This window comes from Stegostoma tigrinum, chromosome 38 (genome assembly GCF_030684315.1).
Source record: "Stegostoma tigrinum isolate sSteTig4 chromosome 38, sSteTig4.hap1, whole genome shotgun sequence".
Classification (NCBI taxonomy): domain Eukaryota; kingdom Metazoa; phylum Chordata; class Chondrichthyes; order Orectolobiformes; family Stegostomatidae; genus Stegostoma; species Stegostoma tigrinum.
Window position 1 is genome coordinate 1410447 of NC_081391.1, and position 20148 is coordinate 1430594.

General features: G+C 41.6%; 2 protein-coding genes across 7 annotated transcripts in view; one reads left to right on the forward strand and one right to left on the reverse strand.

The window, feature by feature from the left end:
* Window positions 1-2165: 2165 nt before the first annotated feature.
* Window positions 2166-19310, reverse strand: cby1 (chibby homolog 1 (Drosophila)). Of its 2 annotated transcripts, none has more exons than XM_048521498.1 (5): window positions 19234-19310; window positions 14324-14424; window positions 13761-13866; window positions 10892-11007; window positions 2166-3770 (listed from the first exon to the last, which is right to left on the reverse strand). In XM_048521498.1, exons 2-5 carry the CDS (start codon window positions 14399-14401, stop codon window positions 3690-3692), a joined length of 381 nt encoding a protein of 126 aa, XP_048377455.1. In that variant the 5' UTR covers window positions 14402-14424; window positions 19234-19310; the 3' UTR covers window positions 2166-3689. The 2 variants fall into 2 exon arrangements, with proteins under 2 accessions (XP_048377455.1, XP_048377454.1); XM_048521497.2 differs by lacking the exon at window positions 2166-3770 and adding an exon at window positions 7845-9477.
* Window positions 18080-20148, forward strand: part of LOC125447239 (protein FAM227A-like) — a 78688-nt gene continuing 76619 nt past the window's right edge. For 4 of the 5 annotated variants that reach the window (XM_059640531.1, XM_059640528.1, XM_059640530.1 and 1 more), the window contains exon 1: window positions 19514-19619. The gene's annotated coding sequence lies outside the window, so the exon portion shown is untranslated. Of the gene's footprint in view, window positions 18630-19513; window positions 19620-20148 lie in introns of those variants that run through there. The other variant, XM_059640529.1, reaches the window with a different exon arrangement.

Sequence of the window (20148 nt, forward strand, 5' to 3'; positions counted from 1 at the left end):
AGCATCTAATTATCAACACAATTCTAAGTTTAAGCAAGATAACAAGGTGTAGAGCTGGATGAACACAGCAGGTCATGCAGCATCAGAGAAGCAGTAAGGCTGACGTTTCAGGCCTAATCCCTTCTTCAGAAAATCAGAAAACTCTCTAAGTTTAAGCAACTTGTTTTACTGAGTTACTGCTAAATTTTTCCATGCTACAATCTTTCTTGCTTTATTAAGTAAATATTACTTGTGGGCTTCCTTCACCCCGCTCTCAGCTGCATTGAACTGCCAATAACTCCCAGGAAATTCTGCTCTAGCTGCCTGCAATCTGCCATGAGCTGCATTTCTTCTGCTTCAGCATGCTCCTATCTCCAAATTGCAACCAATTCCTCTCTCAGCAAACACAAATAAATTGAAGCTATTGAATCAATCACTTTAAATTGTACATATCTCAATGGCAACTCAGCTTGTTCTGACCTATCCTTAACCTAACTTTTACGTTAAGCATCCTCATTTACAATTCTTTTATCTGATCAAAAGTTTTTCAACATTTTTCAAACTAATTTAAATATAACTCCCAATCAACCAGAGTCTCTGGATTGCAATATAGATCCTACACCTCCAGAAACTGCAGATAGATTGGCTAAACTCATCTTACCTTTTTAACTGATAACCCCTTAAAGCAACATGTCCTCAACTTTTAAAGTGTAATAGATTGATACATTTTTTATTGCATTTATTCAATTTTTTTAGTTAAGCACTGCTTCCTAATGCTAAAAAATTACATACTAAAACACATTAACTAGATATTCACAACTCTTGTGCGAACTTTAAATTTTAATTGATGCCTCTAAGATAAGCTCAGTGCTAACTCTCTTATGTGTTCACTTGCTCATAGCTAACTTAACTGCAATTTTATTAATGAGTCTAAACCAGTTGAACTTTCAACTTCATTGTTGTTCATACTTTTCTGGTTTGAGTATAATTTTATTTGGTCCTTCTTTTGTTGAGGTACAGGTGCCACTGGCCGAGCCAATATTTGTTGCCTATCTTTTTTGTCCTTGAATGGAATGGCTTTCCAAGTCATTTCAGAGAGCACTTAAGAGTCAGCCACGTTATTGTGGGTCTGGAGGAACATGTGGGCCAGCCCGGGCAAGGATGAGACAAGGAAAGGAAATTTACAACAATGAAGAGGAATCTCATAGTCATTACTAATTACTGAGACTAGTTGTCAGAGGTGGGGGGACCATGAGAGACAGGTTCGACATGCATTTGGAAAGACAAGGACTGATTGGGGATAGTCAGCATGGCTTTGTGCATGGGAAAACATGTCTCATAAAACTTTGAAGAGATGACCAAGGAGACAGATGACGGGAAGGCCTTCAATAAGATTCCACATGGTTTCTACTTGATAGGTTAAATCATACTGAATCCAGGAGAATAGTAGGAGACAACAGTGTGACAGTGGAGGGTTGTTTTTCAGTCCGGAGGCCTGTGCCACAAGGATCAATGCTAATGTTGTTTGTTATTCATATAAACCATTTGGATGAGAATATAGAAGCGTGGTTAGTAAGTTTGCAGATGACACCGAAACTGGTGGTAGAGTGGACAGTGAAGAAGGTTATCCAAGAGTACAATGGAATCTTGATCAACTGGGCCAGTGGGCCAGGGAATGCCAGATGAAATTTGATTCATATAAAAGCGAGGTTTTGCACTTTAGTAAGACAAACCAGGGCAGGCCTTACACAGTAAATGCTCCAGCCCTGGTAAGTGTGGTCAAGGAGTGACCCAGGAGTGTTGATATTTAGTTCCTTGAAAGTGGCATCACAGGTAGACAGGGTGGTGAAGAAGGTGTTTGGCACACTTGCTCTCATCGATCAGAACTTCGAGTACAGGAGTTGGGACATTATGTTACAGCTGTACAAGACATTGGTAAGGCCATATTTGGAGCCAACTCTAGTTGCCTTGCTAAGGGAAGGATGTTACTAAACTGGAAAAGATGCAAAAAAATTTTACAAGTTTGAGTTATGAGAGGCTAGATAGGATCATAGAATCCCTAGTGTTGAAAGCAGGTCTATGCCAACACTCCAAAAAGCATCCCACACAGGCCCACCTTCCTACCCTACCCCTATTAGCAGCAAATGTCTCTAGTTAATGAGAGTCAGGGGACAGTAGGTTTGAAATCCATTGGTTTTAATTACAAACTAAAAGAGACAGCAATCATCACAGAGAAGCAAAGCTTTAAGTTATACTTTATCTGGTGGACTTACAGCCCTGAAACCACTCTTACAGGATCAGAATTTAAGAAATCCCATCTCCCAACAGACCTATAACATGGCAACAACTGAAGGCTAACTTGGTCCATATTTTCTGTTCTGTATAGTTTTGAAGTATTATGGAAACTCATTGGAGGAAACAAGAGTGGGCATCTGTGGAAATTTGGGTTTAGAATGAGGGCACAAGGGAAACAGAGGAGCAGGCAGGAAAGTGAAGCTCTGGCCAAAAATCCGATCAACCTTGATTTGACTGAGTGGTAGAACAGGCTCGAGGGACCAAACGGCTTCATCCCACTCTTTCTCTTATATTCTTACAGTTCACTTGAACAGAGGGAGCAAGTGAATATCAGTTCTCAATGCAACACTTTATGCTATGGCCAAAGGTCCAATCCATTCACAGTGTCAGGGCATCCTTCAGATTCAGGCTATGTAGTAAAACCAAAGTATTGTGGATATGGAAAATCTAAAATGAAAACAGAAAGTGCTGGAAATACTCAGCAGGTCTGCCAACATCTGTAGAGAGAAAAACAGAGTTTAGGATTTGGATCCAATGAGTGAAATCAGACTCAAAATGTTAACTACTGTTTCTTGCTCCACAGATGCTATCAGTCCTGCAGAATTTCTCCAGCATTCTCAGAGAATTTGGTCTCTGTCACCTAAACACAAATCTCAGCACTGGAGTATGGAGTGAAAAGGTTTCACTGGACTGATGAGGGGTTTAAAAGCCAAGTGCTGGAAATGAATGAGAACAAGAAAATCTAGAATAAACATCAGTTCAGAGGTAAACATTGAAACAAACCTTTCTCCTGGGTGAGAATGGAAGGTAGAGAAAGATACAAGACTGGATCACTGCCCAATCACGCGGTAATTACATCTGCAATTTTGGGGAAAAATAAATTATGGTGTAACTATTGGTCAGTGGCAATGAAGATCTGTCCTACACAGGACTCTGAAATGAGCAGTTCAAACAACCCTACACAGACAGTTCCATATTAAAACACAAAGGGGTTGAATGCATATGCTCCTGTTAATCAGTCCATTCAGGATCTTTTCAATGTTGGCTTCAGAAGTTGTTTGACTGAATGTTGATTGAAAGTTTGAACTACAAGTGTGGGGGTACAAGGTTCCTGAAGCAACATCACATCACTGATTCAATGGGTGTTACAAAAGGAAAACGTTGTGAAACTGTCACCGTTAATTGTCTCCAGCCTCTTTCTTTTCCCTGCAGGGTTAGCATGTAGATGCTGTCTGCTGGGTGATGGACTCCACTTCCTTTGCCCAACTGGAGATTTAATGCAAGAGTTTGGGTATCTCCAAAGAGACATTGCATACATTTCAACCTTTTTCTCTTGATGTTTAGCTACTCGTCCTCTGTTCCATCTCCCAGTGCTGCACATCTTTCAATGCATCTGTCAATTTCATTGCAGTCTCTCACTTCCTCCTGCGGTTGTGGGTCTTCAGCTCCTCCAGCTCTTTCTCCATCAGATGTGACTCTGCTGTTGTTTCAGACAGCTGCAAACAAAGGAACTATCAGTCAGGATATCTCCAATCACTCCTCATTATTCCCAATGCTCCCTTGTGCCCCAACAATATTATCCATGCCCAAACATTCATCAGACATTAGAAGATAATAAAATGTGAGGCTGGATGAACACAGCAGGCCAAGCAGCATCTCAGGAGCACAAAAGCTGACGTTTCGGGCCTAGACCCTTCATCAGAGAGTCATCAGACATTGTCTCCTTTACCTGCCATGAAGCATTATGATTTGTTATTAAATGTGAACTTGAGTTCTAAAGCGGAGGTAAATGAATTTTGTGTTTTCAGTTCTGTGAATGTGACTTTTTTTTCTGAATAGGATCAGAAACTCATTTTGTTCCAGCAGTGGTCAAAAAAAATTCCATGTGCCTTAAGCTAAATGACTAGATACTGTATCTAGTGGGAGAACTGCTGAAGTGTTTACTAGATTCAGCTTTTACGACCCAGGGAACAAAGCTGGATGTAGGTTCAGTTCTGAAGAAAAGATCCTTACACAGATGAATGGTTTCATATTCTCAAGGTAGGAAAAATAGCTGGAAAAAAAACCCCTGAGTTGTTTCCTGAGAGATCAGAGAGAAGTCAGTGAGTTAGCCTGCATCTGAGGAAGATACAGAGACAGTCACATCTGCTGAATGTGCAGAAAGTTGTCAAAAGGAAACACTGGCAACATCGTCAGTTGAGTAAGAAATTAAAGAGTAAAGATGAGAGTGATACTTCACTAGTGGTTGGGTGTCTGTAAAGGATATGGCTAGGAAACCGGTTGAATAGTTCTTCTTGCTGTTTAAAATAAGATATTTCCAAATTGTATGAGATATACAGTCTTGATTTATTTTCTTTTATATGATAAAGCTATGTTCTTTTGTTAAAACTACATTGGAGCCTTGTATGAATATGGTCAATTGCTGACCAGAAATCAGTTGAACTTAAGAGGGATCTGTAAATCTTTAAAAATCGAGTTGATGAAGACACTGAACTTAAAAATACGGATTGTTATGAAGTACAATGCAAAATGGCTTTGACTGTTGCTAAGAGATAGTAAGAACTGCAGATGCTGGAGTCAGAAATAACACAGAGTAGAGCTGGCCGAACACAGCAGGCCAGGCAGCATCAGAGGAGCAGGAAAGTTGATGTTTCGGGTCGGGACCCTTCTTCAGAAATGCCTCTGATGCTGTGCGGCTTGACTGTTGCTAAGACCATTTTGGGAGTAAAAAATGTAACAGTGGGTTATTTGAAATCTTTGAGAAAGTCTACGCTGAGAGAATTAATAATTGAATTGAAGATGGTTTAAGGAACAGTTGTTGGGAGTGATGAGTAAATATGTCCCTCTGAGACAGGCAAGACGGGGTAAGATAAAGGAACCTTGGATGACGAGAGCGGTGGAGCTTCTAGTGCAAAGTAAGAAGGTAGCTTACATAAGGTGGAGGAAGCTAGGGTCAAGTTCAGCTAGAGAGGATTACATGCAGGCAAGGAAGGAGCTCAAAAATGGTCTGAGGAGAGCCAGGAGGGGGCACGAGAAAGGCTTGGCAGAAGGAATCCGGGAAAACACAAAGGCATTTTACACTTACGTGAGGAATAAGAGAATGGTCAAAGAAAGAGTAGGGCCGATCAGGGATAGCATAGGGAACTTGTGTGTGGAGCCTGAGGAGGTAGGGGGAGCCCTAAATGAGTTTTTTGCTTCTGTCTTTACGAAAGAAACGACCTGTGTAGTGAATGAAACCTTTGAAGAGCAGGTGTGCATGCTGGAATGGATAGAGATAGAGGAAGCTGATGTACTGAAAATTTTGTCAAACATTAAGATTGACAAGTCGCCAGGCCCGGATCAGATTTGTCCCCGGCTGCTTTGGGAAGCGAGAAATGCAATTGCTTCGCCACTTGCGAAGATCTTTGCATCCTCGCTCTCCACTGGAGTCGTACCTGAGGACTGGAGAGAGGCAAATGTAATTCCTCTCTTCAAGAAAGGAAATAGGGAAATCCCCGGCAATTATAGACCGGTAAGTCTCACGTCTGTCGTCTGCAAGGTGTTAGAAAGGATTCTGAGGGATAAGATTTATGACCATCTGGAAGAGCATGGCTTGATCAAATACAGTCAACACGGCTTTGTGAGGGGTAGGTCATGCCTTACAAACCTTATCGAGTTTTTTGAGGATGTGACTAGTAAGGTTGATGAGGGTCAAGCTGTGGATGTGGTGTATATGGACTTCAGTAAGGCATTTGATAAGGTTCCCCATGGAAGGCTCATTCAGAAGGTCAGGAGGAATGGGATACAGGGGAACTTAGCTGCTTGGATACAGAATTGGCTGGCCAACAGAAGACAGCGAGTGGTAGTAGAAGGAAAATATTCTGCCTGGAAGTCAGTGGTGAGTGGGGTTCCACAGGGCTCTGTCCTTGGGCCTCTACTGTTTGTAATTTTTATTAATGACTTGGACGAGGGAATTGAAGGATGGGTCAGCAAGTTTGCAGACGACACAAAGGTCGGAGGTGTCGTTGACAGTGTAGAGGGCTGTTGTAGGCTGCAGCGGGACATTGACAGGATGCAGAGATGGGCTGAGAGGTGGCAGATGGAGTTCAACCTGGATAAATGCGAGGTGATGCATTTTGGAAGGTCGAATTTGAAAGCTGAGTACAGGATTAAGGATAGGATTCTTGGCAGCGTGGAGGAACAGAGGGATCTTGGTGTGCAGATACATAGATCCCTTAAAATGGCCACCCAAGTGGACAGGGTTGTTAAGAAAGCATATGGTGTTTTGGCTTTCATTAACAGGGGGATTGAGTTTAAGAGTCGTGAGATCTTGTTGCAGCTCTATAAAACTTTGGTTAGACCGCACTTGGAATACTGCGTCCAGTTCTGGGCGCCCTATTATAGGAAAGATGTGGATGCTTTGGAGAGGGTTCAGAGGAGGTTTACCAGGATGCTGCCTGGACTGGAGGGCTTATCTTATGAAGAGAGGTTGACTGAGCTCGGTCTCTTTTCATTGGAGAAAAGGAGGAGGAGAGGGGACCTAATTGAGGTATACAAGATAATGAGAGGCATAGATAGAGTCGATAGCCAGAGACTATTTCCCAGGGCAGAAATGGCTAGCACGAGGGGTCATAGTTTTAAGCTGGTTGGTGGAAAGTATAGAGGGGATGTCAGAGGCAGGTTCTTTACGCAGAGAGTTGTGAGAGCATGGAATGCGTTGCCAGCAGCAGTTGTGGAAGCAAGGTCATTGGGGTCATTTAAGAGACTGCTGGACATGCATATGGTCACAGAAATTTGAGGGTGCATCCATGAGGATCAATGGTCGGCACAACATTGTGGGCTGAAGGGCCTGTTCTGTGCTGTACTGTTCTATGTTCTATGTTCTATGTTCTATGAAGGTAGAAATAAAAGCAGATTCTCATAAGGATGATATGCTTAAATGGATAAACTAGCATTTGGACTTAAAAGAAAGGAAGACTTGGAATTGATATTCCATCATCACACTGAGCTAAGTTTCAGTTAAAAACAAAATAAATTTGAAATAGAAGGAAAGGAGAAGAAAATAGGAAAGTGTTAAGCAATGGAGGAGAAAGGAAGAGAATACTGGAAATAACAAAGCTTGACGCTGAAAAAAAAGGAAATATATAAAAAAGGAAAATGTAATGAAATCACTTGAATTCCAAAGAAAGATGGAAATCAGACATCATGATTTGGCAAAAGAAAAACTTAAAGGAATAAAGTAGAGAAAATGGGTCAGATCATGATTCTATTTCCATGAGAGATATGACTTTACAAGAGCATTTAATGCTTACATTTACAGAGGATGGAGTCGAAAGATATATCACTGCATTTGAAAAGACAGCTGGGAAGGCACAGACAAAAGACATTTGAACCTGAATGCCAGAGTGTTTGACAGGTTCAGCTACAAGTACATACATCAGTTAGTCCAAAGGGCAATGTACATACTGTGAATTTGTTAAACGAACAACACTCAATACTTACGAGTTTGCACTGATGCTTATCATTTAAAATTTAGGACTATAAGAAAGAAAGCAAATTAGATATTTAGTCAGAAGTCGCATGACACCAGGTTATAGTCCAACATCTTTATTTGAAATCACAAGCTTTCGGAGTGCTGCCCCTTTGTCAGGTGAAGTGAAGGAAAGCATTCACAGACTTTACAGGCACAGAGATCATACGAATGGTGTGAGTGGAGGTCAAATAATAAGCCTTTGCAGGTGATCAAAAGTGTCAGCTGGTGTAAGTAATGTGTCAACAGCTGAGTTGGGAAGTGGGTCAACTACAATCCAATTAATTGAGGCAGAGATAATTACCAAAAACTAAAAATAAGGTGGTGCTGGAGACAAACCAAATGGCTAGAATAACATGACAGGTATAAGAGTCGCATGCCAAGGGTCTAACCAAATTAAGAAGGAATCCAAAACTGTACAAACTTATTAAGATAGAGTGATGATAACAAGTTATCAAGGTGACGGTGTTAAAACAGGACATTAAGGAAGATTTTACAAATACAAAACACTATGGTGGGGTTACACGTAGCATGACATGAACACAAGGTCATAGTTGAGGCCGCCTTCATGGGCACAGATACACAACAACGCAGAATCACTGAGCAGAAACTGATAGCCAAGATTTGTATATTCTTAATACATATAAATGAATATACTTAATACCCAGCTTCCAACAACTCTGCAGGGACCGTTATTCAGATAAGCAATAACCCTCTCACTTTTCTGAAAGAAATCTACACCAAGAATTTGGGGTTTCATTTGTATTTAATGACAAATCATACAATATCAAACTCATTCATAGGACAGGGACCAACAACATTATAGTGGACAGTTTGAAAAGGGCAATTATTGAGGGGAACTTTTTTTATTCACTCGTGGAGGTGGGAGTTGCTGACATTTACTGCCCTCCCCAATTGCCCTTGAGAAGGTGGGGCGAATTGCATTCTTGAGCTGCTAAGGTCATGTGCTGTAGGTAGACCCACAATGCCATTAGGCAGGGAATTACAGTGTTCTGAGCCAGAAACACTGAAAGAATGGCAATATATTTCCAAGTCAGGATTGTGGGTGGCCTGGAGGGAATTTGAAGGTGGTTGTGCTCCCATGTATCTGCTGCCCTCGTCCTTCTAGATGGAAATGGTTGTGGGTTTGGAAGGTGCTGTCTGAGGATCTTTATTGAATTTCTGCAGTGCATCTTGTAGATAGTACACACTGCTGCTATTGAGCGTCGGTGGCAGAGGTAGTAGACCTTTGTTGAAATGGTGCCAATAAGCTGCTTTGTTTTGGGTGGTGTCAAATGTCTTTAGTGTTGTTGGAGCTGCACTCATCCAGGCTGGTAGGGAGTGTTCCATCATATTCCTTACTTGTGCCTTGAAGAGTGTAGACAGGCAGGAGGTGAGTTATTCAGTGCAGTATTCCTAGCCTCTGGCCTGTCCTTGTAGGTACTGTATTTATATGGCGAGTTCAGCTGAATTTCTGGTCAATCATAACCTAAAGGATGTTGGTAGTCGGAAACCAGTGATGGTAGTATCCTTAAATGTCAAAGGACAATAGTAAGATTGTCTCTTATTGGAGATTTTCACTGCCTGGCATTTGTGTGGCATGAATGTTACTTGCCATGTTTCATTCCAAGCCTGGATATTGTCCAGTTCTTATTCCATTCGAACATGGACTGCTTCAGGAGTTGCAAATAGTGCTGAACAAAAAGGGCATGAAAAAATTAGTCTGGAATATGATTATGAAAATTTTTGCATGCTTATTGTAAATATATTCACGAACAGCAAATAGCAATAGCATTAGGAAGAACTTTTGATGGTAAATTAATTGCTTTTTACTGATCCCTGTTTATGGGCAGTCATGTTGAGGTCTATAATACATTATACAAATAGATATCTGTGGCTCATCGATATGTGGCTCACTGGTTAGCACTGCTGCGTCACAGCACCAGGGACCCGGCTTCGATTCCACGCTAGGATGACTATCTGTGTGGAGTTTGCACATCCTCCCCAGGTCTGCATGGGTTTCCTCTGCATGCTCTGGTTTCCTCCCACAATCCAAAAATATGCAGGCTGGGTAATTTGGCTATGCTAAATTGCCTGTAAATTTCAGGGACGTGTAAAGGTAGGTGGATTAGCCATAGTAAATGTAGGGTTATGTGGAAGGATAGGGGGCTGGATGTGGGTGGGATGCTATTTGAAGGGACAGTGTGGACTTGTTAGGCCAATTGGCCTGTTTTCTCAATGTAGGGATTTCACAATTATTATTGAAATAACTCCACGGAAGCCAGCATCCACCACCCTTTATTTAGACGCAGAAACTCCCTAACACTGATCCAGCTTCCTGAGGGCCAGCTCTCCGAGTGAACAGAATGTCTCACACTCCCACTTCTATCTGACAGACAGAGCTCCTAATTGGATTGTATTAACAGGTTTTTGACTCCTGTGATGGGGACTTTTTCATAAAAATATATTGGAAACTCATTTTTCAAGCAGTATTTCAAAAAAAATCATGCAACATGGTGAACTAATTGCTGCAGTGTTTATTAAGTTGAACTTTTACAACTCAGGGAAAAAGAGAATCCAGAAGCAGATTCCGTTCAGAAGAATACCAGTAAACATGCTGTTCAGCAGCCTCAAAGTAGTCACACCAGAAAAACCCTGAAGGGTTCAGTGAGTTGGCCCGTATCTCAGAAAGAGACTGAGAGAATCACATCTACCCAAAAGGATACACTTGACAACCTCGTCAGTTGAGTAAGAAATTGAAGACAGAAGGTAGGAATAATATTTCATTGGGGTTGAGTGTCTGCAAGGATACAGCTGGGAAAGACGGGTGAGTTGTTCTTTTGCTGTTTATGATAAGATCTTTACAAATTGTCATACAGTGCTTTATTTCTTTCCTTTCTCTTATGTGATAAACTTGTGTTCTTTTGTAAAGTTACATTTGTAGCCTCATGTGAATATGATCAGTAACTGACCACCATCGTAACCACATTATAAAAATTAATCTAATGGTCTATCCAGCCAGGTTTCACTCCAGGATCTAGCTTTACCAACATGACAATCATCTGACTTCCCCTTTACCTGTACCTTTGGACATCAGGAGCTACTCACCATGTCCAACAGAATGTCAATTTTGAGTCGGAGAAGATTATTCTCCTCTTCCAGCTGCTGGTTACGTTTTCGCAGGCGCTGAACCTCCTTATGTACGCCACTGTCTCCCACAGACTCTATAATGCAACAGATATTTCTTTTAATGTGCACTTTCACAGGATGTAGGTATCATTAGGGAAGGAGTTCCAGGATTTTGATCCAGCAATATAGAGGGAACATTGATTGGCATAGTTATAAGCAATGTGAAATGAGCCAACATACTGGGATGAAGCAGTTAAAAAACACAGGGAGGGAGAAGGAGAGGGAGAATACAGGAAATGGAATCACAGAGTTACACAGTACAGAAGCTGCTCTTTTTGCCCATGCAGACTCTGAAAGGAGCTACTCAGTCCATACTAATCCACTTTTCCTTCCCCACAGGCTGATATAGTTATCTTCCTACCTTTTACGGATTTCTGCACATAAACCCAGGTGTTAGTGGTCATGAAACAATTTTAAAATTGCACTATTTCATTTGTATTGCTTTACCTTGTTCTTCCAAATTGCATCAGTATGCACTCAGTTTTGATCTGCTCACAGTAACATCGCAGCAAGAATAAGCCATCCAATCCCTTCAGTCTGTTCTACCAATCAATTAGATCTGTATATTAACTTAATTTGTTTATCTTCATTCCATAGACTTTAGTATCTCTTTTATGACAAAAAATGATGAGCAGAGATAGAGGCAACATGGGAGAAAGTGGGCCATTCAGGCCCAAAGACGGTTTGGGGGGGTTGGGCGGGGCAGAGAAAACAGATAAATACACAAAACCTCTGAAAATCACAGGACAAATTAAGACTGTTGAAATTTTTTTTTAAAATATAGGTATAGAAATTAAAAACAAAAAAGCTATGCCAAACCTTTACAAGTAAGATTAGGCCCCAGCTACAGGCTTGAGCTCAGTTCTAAGTATGACATTCAGGAAGAACATCAAGGCCTTAAAGGCAGTGCAGAGATTCATAGGTAGTTCTAGGGATGAGGAACATCTGCTTTATGGAGTCTGGAGAGACCAGAGCTGTCTTTCTGGGAGCAGAGTTTTCAGAGGAGAATTGATAGATGCTCAAAATGAAGAGGGTTTTGATTGAATAAATAAGTAGAAACTGTTTCACCTGGAGAACTGTGCACAGTCACGGTGACCTTATTTAAGGAAAAATGTAAATGCATTGAAGACAGTATAGAGAAGGTTCATGAGGCTAAATCCAGGATTGGATGGGTTGTCTTATAAGGAAAAGCTAGGATTGTATCCTTCGGGGTTTAGATGAATAAGAGGTGACTTCACTGTAACATATAGGATTCTGAGAGGTCATGATAGGATAAGTGCGGAGAGGATGTTTCCTTTATGGCAGAATCTGAAAGTAGAGATCACTATTTGAAAATCAGGGGTTGGTCTGTTAAAATAGAGATGAGGTGAAATTGTTTCTCTCAGAGGATCGCTTCTTTGAAATTTTCTTCCTGAAAAGATGGTGGAAGCAGAATCTTTTAATATCTTTCAGGCAGAGATGGAGAGATTCTTGATAAGCACGTAGGTGTGAAAGGTTATCCAGGATATGCACAAATGCAGATTTGAAGATAACAAAGTGTGGAGCTGGATGAACACAGCAGGCCAAGCAGCATCTCAGGAGCACAAAAGCTGACGTTTCGGGCCTAGACCCTTCATCAGAGAGGGGGATGGGGAGAGGGAACTGGAATAAATAGGGAGAGAGGGGGAGGCGGACCAAAGATGGAGAGAAAAGAAGATAGGTGGAGAGGAGAGTATAGGTGAGGAGGTAGGGAGGGGATAGGTCAGTCCAGGGAAGACGGACAGGTCAAGGAGGCGGGATGAGGTGGTAGGTAGGAAATGGAGGTGTGGCTTGAGGTGGGAGGAAGGGATGGGTGAGAGGAAGAACAGGTTAGGGATTTGAAGTTACTATCAGATCAGCCATAACCTTTTTAAATGGAAAAGCAGACTCAATTCATGTTTTCATGCTTCTAGTGACAACACTGGTGATGGGCAAAGCAACCACAGGAAAATGGCATTTTCCACAGCAAATTAATATGATCTGGAATGCACTGGCCCTAAAAGGTGAAGGAAGAAGATTTGACACTAACCTTTAAAAGTGAAAATGTATTTGAGGGGCAAGGAAAATAATAGTCTATTGGGAAGGAGGAGGGGCATGAGACTAACTTTATAAACGAGCTTGCACATGCAATCTGGCCCAAATTTCAATATTTTAAAGAGACAGAGGGACAGGGCAAGTGAAGGAGGAAAACATGGAAATGTAGTTGAACACATAGGTCAGATAAATTGTTTTACTGGTTGATATATAAACATTAAATAAGAATACTCCTATTCTTTGATAACATCATGTCATGGGACATCTCTCACATCCACCTGAGAGCATAAGAGGTGTTGACTTAACATCTGATTGGAAAGATGGCATGTCTGACAGAACAGCACTCCTTCAGCATTGATTAAAATAGCTATAATGGAGAGCTGGCAGCCAATGTGTTCAGATTTATTATGGCACACCTTTTTAGCAGGTGGGTCTTGAACCAAAGCCTTCTGGCCCAGAGCTAAGGATACTACAACTGTGCCTTAATAACACTCAGCTCTCAATTATTTGCTCAGGTTTCTGGAGCAGGACTACAACTCAAAATCAGCACGTGGCCACAGGACTAATGAGAATACTGGAAGTGAGGTAGACATTATCAGAAAGCACGTAAGATGCTGTAGAAGCAGGCAGTCCATTGAGTGTTCTCAACCTGGGGGATGCAGCGGGAGGGAGATGTAGCAAGTCCACTCTGACTTCACCAGAACATGTCAAACATATCAAAAGAAGTCACACCAACCTGACACCCATTGGCCATTGTCAAACTTCAGGCTCTGTCCTCCAATATTCATCACAGGAGCACCATGATCCAAGCCCAGCTCAATCTCACGGCTCACACGATCAAGCTGGAATAGACATAGGCCCAGAAAATATTACAGCCAGCATTCCACACAGCAATACTCACCATCCCCAAGACAAATAACTTATACAGGATTAAACAAACCACTGTCCCAGGTAAACTATCAGACAGTCACTGACGGCCCACCACATCACACTCAGCAAGAGCATTCCTTCACCACAGACATGTTCTGCCCTTGCACCACAGCATGTAGTCAGTGGCCTGGGCCAGAATACTCTTCATGGCTTGGATGGTTTGAGTACTCCAACAATAATCTGGTCTCACTGTCACCTTCATACCATGCAGCTGGGAGCGAAAAAGGCTCCCTCCAGTCCAGGCGAGACAGTTGTAGGTACAAAGTGCACAGTATGAGGGGACAGTGATGTCCGATAAGCAATACATAAGTTAAAATTTCTCAGCAGCTAGGTGTGACGAAGTTGTTCACACTCCCAACGACAACATACTGTGTGTAAGCTGGAAAGAGAGGCTGATTTTCGGGGCGGAGTTTTCTTCGGACTAAAGACATTGCCAAACAGAGGCATGGCTCTTCTTCAGGTCCCGTTACCTGAAAATGCACAAAGAAGACCATAAGGTACAGTACAACAACACGTAGAGAGGAGGTACGGTCACAAGGCAAGCGAGAAGGACATGGAGGATTCTGGGGATATGTCACACAGGCAACAGCATGTACATAGCCTAGAGAAGAGGATCAAATCTCAGATCAGAGCACAGCAAAAACATTAGACATGAAACAGGAAAAGACCATTTAGCCTCTTGAACCTGCTCCTCCTTTCCACATAAGATCAAGAGTCGGTCAGGAGGCAGGAATGCCGCAGTGAGTAAGTCATCTCCTGTCCATCATCTAAAAGACAAAAGTCACAATTGTATTGGAATACACCCCACTCGCCTGGGTGGGGTGCACTTCCAAAAACACTCAAGAAGTTCGACACTATCCAGGATAAAAGTTTATTTGACTGGCACCCATCTACTACCTTCAACATTCACTCCCTTCACTACAGACACTCAATAGCAGGAATGTATACCACACGTAACTCGGCAACACTTCAAAAGTATCATCCAAACTGACCACCTCTCCATCTAGAAGGACAATGGCACAGGTACATGGAAACACTATCCTGAATGGAAATTTACTGTTGTTCCTTCAGTGTTGCTGGGTCAAAATCCTGGAACTTCCTTCCTCACATTGTGGGTCTACCTACAGCACGACTGCAGCAATTCAAAAAGATAGTTCACACCACTTTCTCATGGTGACTCATGGTTGGCAATCAGGCCCACAGCAGAGCACTTAACAAGAAGGACTGTAAAGTTGAACTCTATTTCTTTATTCTTCTGCCTTTTGTGTTCTCTGTTTTGGTTTACTTTTCTGCCTTTTAAGATGGCGCCCGAGCTGTACAACACTTTTCAATGTATTTTGCAAAATAATACACGTGAAATTAGGCAGATAGATAGACAGGCTGACAGACAGGTAGACAGACGATGGGCAGTAAATGCTGGACTAGCCAATGACACCTACATCCCAAGAACAAATAGTACAAAACCCTTGCATGGCTAATCCTCTGTCTCAGTTCTACTATTCATATCCCTTGATTCTGAAGCACCAAAAATCTGTCAATCTCAGTCTTAAATGTTTTCAATGACAAGTCCGAAGATTCAAAGCCCTCTGACTGAAGGAACTCTTCATCTAAGTTCCAAATGATCAATCCCTTATCCTGAAACTGTGTCCCTAGATTCACTGCCCTGTGGAAACAATCTCTTGGGTTGACCAGTCAGTTCCCTAATGTATCTCAATGAAATCACCTCCTATTCTTCCATACTCTACAGAATATACAATTCACTTAGCCTCTTATCTCAGGGACAAATTTAATGAAGCTTCATTACTGCCTTCAATGCAAGTCTATCTTTTCTTAAATAGGATGACCAAAATTGCGCAGAGTGTTCCAGACGTGATATCACCAAACTCCTTTATTGTGGCAAAACTTCCTTTTCCTATACTCCAACTAACTTGCAATTCAAGCCACTACAATTGCCTAGCAAATAATTTGTTGTACCTGCATGCTAACTTTGTATTCCTCAAACAAGTGTACCTAAGTCCCGTGAATGGAAAAATTTAGATGTTTACTACATTTTAAAATATTCAATTTTTCTACTAATATAAAAGTGAAGAACCTCACATTTCCACACCTGCCATTTTGTTGCCCACTTAATTAACTTGCCTATATCTCTTGGTGTCCTCCTCTCAGTTTTTTTTTGTCAGCAAATTTGAATATGCCACGTTGAGTCTATTGTCTAGGTCACCCTCTGAGTGAACTAAATTATTTTCTCAAATCCCCTCTAAACCTCCTGCTTTTCACCTTAACATAATGGTCCCTTGTTATCAACCCTTCAACTAAGGGGAGCAACTGCTTTATCCCCAGTCCATGCCACTCAATTTTATACACTTCAATCAAATCACACCCAACATCCCTCCCTCAGTTTTTTCTGTTTAAAGAAAATAACGCAGGCTCTTTTCACAGCCAATATACTCCAACCCAGCCAACATCCTAGCGAATCTCCTCTGCACCCCTCCAGTGTAATCACATTCTTCCTATAATGTGGCAATCTGAGCTACACACAGTACTCCAGCTGTGGCCTAGCCGAAGTTTTGTACAGCTCTAATATAACCTTTCTGCTCTTATAATTCTCGGATGCATCCCATCGGGTTCAGGGAAGTTATTGGTTTTTACACCCTTTAATTTCCCTCGAACTTCTTCTCTCATGATAGTATTGTATTTATTTACTTCTTCTCCTCTTTTTGCCCCTTGTAATTTAGTAATCTTGGAATACTATTAGCGTCTTCTACTGTGCTGCAAAGTATATATTCAATTCCTCTACAATTTCCTGGGTTCCCATTATTTCCTCAGCCTTGTTCTCTGAGTGGCCTTTGTTAACTCTCTCTTCTTTGTATATATTTATAGAAGTTTTTGTTGTTCATCTTGATATTACTTGCAAGTTTACCCTCAAATGTTATCTTCTCTTTTTTTTGTTGTCTTTTGTAGGTTTCTAAATCTTTCCCAATCCTCTGGCTTACCAATAATTTGTTCCCACATTATTTTTTTTTCCTTTCAATTTGATGCTTCCTTGGTTAACCAAGGTTGGCTTATCACCTTCCTAGAATTCTTCTTTCTCGCTCATATGTATCTTTGCTGTGAGCCATTAACTATTTTCTCAAAAATCTGTCATTATTCCTCAAATGTCTTTACTACTAAACTCCTTTCCAAGGCCACACCAGCTAGGTCTGTCCTCATATCTTTCTAACTACCCTTACTTCTGCTTGTAAAAGCTACTTCTGATTCACATTTCTCCCTCTCAAATTTAATGCTGAATTCCGCTATTTTACGGTCCTGGTTTCCAGTATAACACCAGTATAACTAGGTAGGGTTAACAAGAAATTCCACTACAAATAGTAAGATCCTGGAAACACTGAAGATCAGAAGGACCTTGGCGTGTATATCCACAGACCCCTGTAGGTATCGGGTCAGGTACAAAGGGTGGTGAGGAAAGAATTGGGATATTTGCCTTCATTAGCCAAGGATTAGATAAAAGAGCAGGAAGATTATGATTGGATTGTATAAAATGCTGGTTAGGCCATAGCTGGAGTACTGTGTGCAGTTCTGGTCACCACACCGTAGGAATGATGTGATTGCACAAGGGAGAGTGCAGAGGAGATTTAACAGGATGTTGCCTGTGTTGGAGGGGCCCAGCAATGAGAAAAGGTTGGATAGGCTCGGGATATTTGCCTTGGAGCACGGAAGGTTGAGAGGGACTGATAGAGGTGTACAAAATTATGAATGACACAGATAGTGGATATAAAGGCCACTATTAATTGAAGGGTTAATAACCAGGGGTGTCATAGATTTAAGAAGTAAAAGGTTAAGAGGAGAATTCAGCGGAAATGTTTTCACTCAGAGGGTGGTGAGAATCTGGAATTCACTATCTCAAAGGGTGGCAGAGTCAGAAATTATCAGAACACTTAAGCAGTATTTAGATATTCACTTCCTTTGCTGTAGCTTCCAGGGCAATGGGCCAAAATCTGGGATTAGTGTGGTCATATCTTTGCTGACCGGTGCAGACACAATAAGCTGAATATCCTCCTTCAGTGCTGTAAACATCTATCATCTGTATTACCAAACATAATCTGGCAGGCCGGGGGATAGCTTTACTGATGTCTTTTGTTTTCTACAGGAATATGTTGCAGATTGTTTAGTCTTTTCTATTAGTTATAACCTCTCAGTCCGGTGTTAATCTAATAAAAAAGGGATTGGCACCTTGAAGCAGGAACAAGCATAAGAGAACAACAGAGAATCTACAGACTATAACACATCAGCAGGGATAGATGACTAGTTAGCCAAAAGAAAGCAGACAGTAGGAATTCATGTCGTCCTCGAGTTGGAAAGCTAAAACTAATGGAGTGTCATAGGACTAGGCGCTGGAGTCTCAATAATTTACTATTCATATACATGAATTTGATGTGAGAATTAAATGTTGGCCAAATTTGCTGATAACACCAAACTAGTAGATTGAAAAGACGACGTGGACAGTCTACATAGTTAATACAGTAGGAAAAAAAATTGGCAGATGGAATGTAATATGGGAAAACGTACTTGTCCACTTTGACTGGAAGAGAAAAGCAGTACATTCTATAAATGGAGAAAGATCACAGAGCTTGGAAGACAGAGGGATCTTGGTGCGCTGGTACATTGATCACAAAAGGTGAGTATGCAGGTTCACAAGTGATTAGGTGAACAAATGGAGCATTGACAGTTATTGGAAGGGGAACATTTTTCTGAAGAAGGGTCTAGGCCCGAAACATCAGCTTTTGTGCTCCTAAGATGCTGCTTGGCTAATGTGTTCATCCAGCTCCATACTGTGTTATCTCGGATTCTCCAGTATCTGCAGTTCCCATTATCTCAGACTTTAAAAGTAGTGGTGATTTACTGCTATACAGGAACTTGGTGAAACTTCATTTGCTGCACTGTGTACTGTAATATCTCCATATCGGAAAAAAGGATATAATTGCATTAAAAGCAGTGAGAGAAGCTTCAATAGACTCGTTCCTAGACAAGGACATCTTAAGATGGTGAGGCCACTTCTTTTATTTCTCAGATGGTCATTAATCTGTGAAATTCTATTCCCCAGAACAGAAAAGACTGGGTCACTGAATTTATTCGAGGCTCTCCCCTCTCCCCCTGCCCTTCCCTCTCTTTCTGCTCCCGCCGCCCCCCCTCCGTTTCCTCCTTCCCTCTCTCTCTCCTTCTCCCTCTCTCCATCCACCCTCCCTCTCTTTCTATCCATCCTCTCTCTGTCTCCTTCTCACCTTCCGTTCTTCGTCCAGTTCCTCCAAATTCTGCGCCTGCGCCCTCCCTCCGTGGATGAGTCCATCATGCCGGGGAGGGAAGGGCGGTGTGATGAACAATTTAACTCTCAGCGTATTTCCGCGCTCTCTCCCTCAGCCGTGGTCACATTCGTCATACTAAAGACTTTTATAATATTTCCCCGAGCAGTACCCGCTATTCAGAACCTATTGATCGGCCAGAAACCATTCTTAACACAGATCACTCCCTCCCCGACAATATGGGGCACCCGGTTCCCATAGCAACAGCCTCAACAATGGAGAGTGGGAGAGAGACAACAGAGAATGGAGAAAGACAACAGTGAGACAGAGACAACAGAGTGAGAGAGAACAGAGAGTCAGAGAATAGAGTGAGTGAGAGAGAGAGAGAGAACAGTGAGTGTGAGAGAAAAAGAGTGAATACAGACAGTGCGAGAGAGAGAATAAAAAATGACAATACTAAGAGATATAGAGGAGATGGAATAGAGGGAGAGAATAGAAAATGTGAGAGAGAGATAGTGAGAAAAGAGAGTTAAAGTGAGAGAGATAAGAGTGAGTGAATAGGGAGAAAGAAAAAATAGACCGAGAATAGAGAGATTGAGGGAGGAAACAGAGCTAGAGATAACAGAATGATTGAGGAAATAGAGTTAAAATAGATAGAGGGAGACAACAGAAAACTGGACAGAGAATAGAGAGAGAATTGAGAAAGGGAGAGACAATAGAATGATAGAGAAAGAGAAAAGGATTGTGAGGGAGAAAATAGAGAGAAACAACACAGGGAGAGAATAAACAGTGTGGGAGTGAAGATAAAGAAAAAAAGAGACAATCGTGAATGAGAACAGAGAAAGAGGCAACAGAGATCTTTCCAGAGAGAAGAGAGAGAGTGAGGGAGAAAGAATA